The sequence below is a fragment of the Solanum stenotomum genome, chromosome 12 (genome assembly GCF_019186545.1).
Source record: "Solanum stenotomum isolate F172 chromosome 12, ASM1918654v1, whole genome shotgun sequence".
NCBI classification, from domain to species: domain Eukaryota; kingdom Viridiplantae; phylum Streptophyta; class Magnoliopsida; order Solanales; family Solanaceae; genus Solanum; species Solanum stenotomum.
The window spans coordinates 18,818,530-18,821,104 of NC_064293.1; the positions used below are offsets into that span (position 1 = coordinate 18,818,530).

Consider the following 2,575-nt stretch of genomic DNA (forward strand, 5'->3'; position numbering starts at 1 on the left):
ACATTGACTGTACAGGTGGAAAAAATAAATATTACACTATTAAATATAGTTTAACATGTTCAAGCATCAACTAACTAATTAATTCATTTACCATAGACCACTATTATTTACATGACTTCATATTGTAAAAAATAATTTACACTTTGAATGTAAAAAAATTAAGACTCTTTCAAAATTGGAGAGAAGAGTGATGATTAAGTGTGAATTCTTTATTATTTAATATTTAAGAATTAATAATCATCTAATATCCAAAATAGAAAGAGTTCCTCACTTGTTGACACATTTATACTGGGATTACACATTGGTTTGGTGGGGGTCAAATGTCAACTTATGACAAGCGAGAAACAGACATTTCACAATTTGTTGCCAATATTATTCTTTTTCCTACCCATTCATCCCTTTGATTATGGCTATTTTCTCCTTCTCAAATTTACGTGATATAATTAAAATTTTAATAATTCATTAAAAAATTACTAATTTAAATATTTTTAAATTATTAATTAAATTAAAATTAAAAAGTTTGAATCTAAAAATTTCAATGGGACGGAAAGCAATAGTACTAGTACTATATAGTATAAACTGTAGAGCTCCATTTTAACCCACCGAGCAAGAAAAACGTCTTTCTTCAATTTCATTTTCCTTATTCTCCTGTTTCCCTAATTTAACCAGAATATTTTCTTCCTTCCAAGGCTCTCTTTATAGATTTCAACAAAACTCAGAATTGCTACTAAATATATACGATTTCTCACTGATCATGGATAGTAATTGTGATGATATATATAGCAGTGCTGGTCTTGATTTAGGATTAGGCTTTTCATCAATGGGGAATCAAACATCAAAAAAACACGGACAAATAGCTGCAGTTAAATTCGATCTCGGTTTTGAACCCTCTCTGAATTTAAGCCTTTCTTGGGGTGATCAACAGATGGTAGATCTGAAGACGGAAAATAAGGATCAATTATCTGTTGCTTCGTCGTATTCAAATGGCAGTGTGAAAAGGGAAAGAGATATTGGTAGTGAGGTGACAGAAGTAGAAAGAGTAATTTCTCATGATGAAGATTATTATGAAGATGATGATGCTTCAAATGGAAAGAAGAAACTTAGGCTCACCAAAGTACAATCTGCTCTGTTAGAGGAAAGCTTCAAGAAACAGAGCACTCTTAATCCTGTAAGCTATCCATCCTTTTTCTCGCGAGATCATTTCATTTAAAAGTTTAAATCCTTCTTTCATGAGTCAAACACATGAAAATCAATGACTGATCGTGAGAATTGAAATTTCTACTACTCTGATACCATATGAAAGTTACGAGTTGTCACTATATCTTATATTTTCTCCGTACGTAATCCTACCCAAATTTGATTTGATTTGTATAGATATTGGATTTTCTAAATGACCTTTTCGAATAATTCAGAAGCAAAAACAGCACTTAGCAAGGAAGCTTAACGTAAGGCCTCGTCAAGTTGAAGTTTGGTTCCAGAATAGAAGAGCAAGGTTTGATATCTTATTCCTTAATATCCACGCATACTCAACTATATAAATTAAGAATCGAATTAAATCAGATATTTATGTTTTTTACAGAACGAAGTTGAAGCAAACAGAGGTGGATTGCGAGTTTTTAAAGAAATGTTGTGAGACACTAACAGATGAAAACAGAAAGCTTTACAAAGAATTGCAAGAACTGAAAGCTTTAAAAGTTGGGCAGCCGTTGTACATGAAGCTGCCGGCTGCAGCCACCCTCACTGTGTGTCCTTCCTGCGAAAGAGTCGGCGCCGGCGCCGCCCAAAACTCAACCAAGCCTCGTCACCTCTACGGCTCCTTTACCAATCCCTCAGCAGCTTGTTAATTAATTAGTATTCAAATTGTCTTGTTAATTAATGTCTTGTTGATTAATTAAATTCTTAGGAAATCTCCCAAAACTTATTAAGATTTTTTTTTTTTTGGTTAAGGGTTTAATTTGTACTATAATGAAATGACTTGTATAGTTCATTTGTTAATTAGAGGTTTGTTAATTAATCATTAATCAATATTCTATTTACTCATTTGTTTCTTTAATTTGTCGTAGTACAACTATGTAAATTGTTAAGAAATATACTTATTTTTGGTTATCTGTGGTTCTTCATCTCCTGATCATTTTCAAATTACTTGAGATATTATTTTGAGTACTTTAGCTTAATATATACTGAGATTCGTAAAGAACTTTACGATTATCAATTCAATAAACAGGGCCGGATCCGTGTGGATATCCAAAAACTCAGTAATCTTTTTCGAAATTCTACAATTATATTAAAAATTCTTTTAAATACATAACCATATAAAGATGGGAACCCATTAACAACTGGAAGGATAAACGGCACTTGTTTTTGTATATTCTGAAATACCTTTATTAGAACCATGAAATTAAAATTCTGAATTCAGCTCTGAATTATAATTAAAAATGATCACTTTATTTTACAGATTATCGAATATATATGTTTAAAAATCATGTAGGTGTGTTGCCTGTTGGTGTTGGTCCATTTAATCTGATAATACCAAAAAGTTGGTACATATACAGATATATACTATTAAATCTCAATG

The 2,575-nt window shown here is 31.2% G+C and overlaps 1 protein-coding gene across 1 annotated transcript; it reads left to right on the forward strand.

Annotated features, from left to right (window-relative positions):
• Positions 1-537: 537 nt before the first annotated feature.
• Positions 538-2,103, forward strand: LOC125847932 (homeobox-leucine zipper protein HAT22-like). The gene is made up of 3 exons (XM_049527655.1): positions 538-1,168; positions 1,413-1,492; positions 1,580-2,103. The coding sequence occupies exons 1-3, from the start codon at positions 755-757 to the stop codon at positions 1,842-1,844; spliced, it is 759 nt and encodes a 252-aa protein (XP_049383612.1). The 5' UTR covers positions 538-754; the 3' UTR covers positions 1,845-2,103.
• The last annotated feature ends 472 nt before the right edge of the window (positions 2,104-2,575 follow it).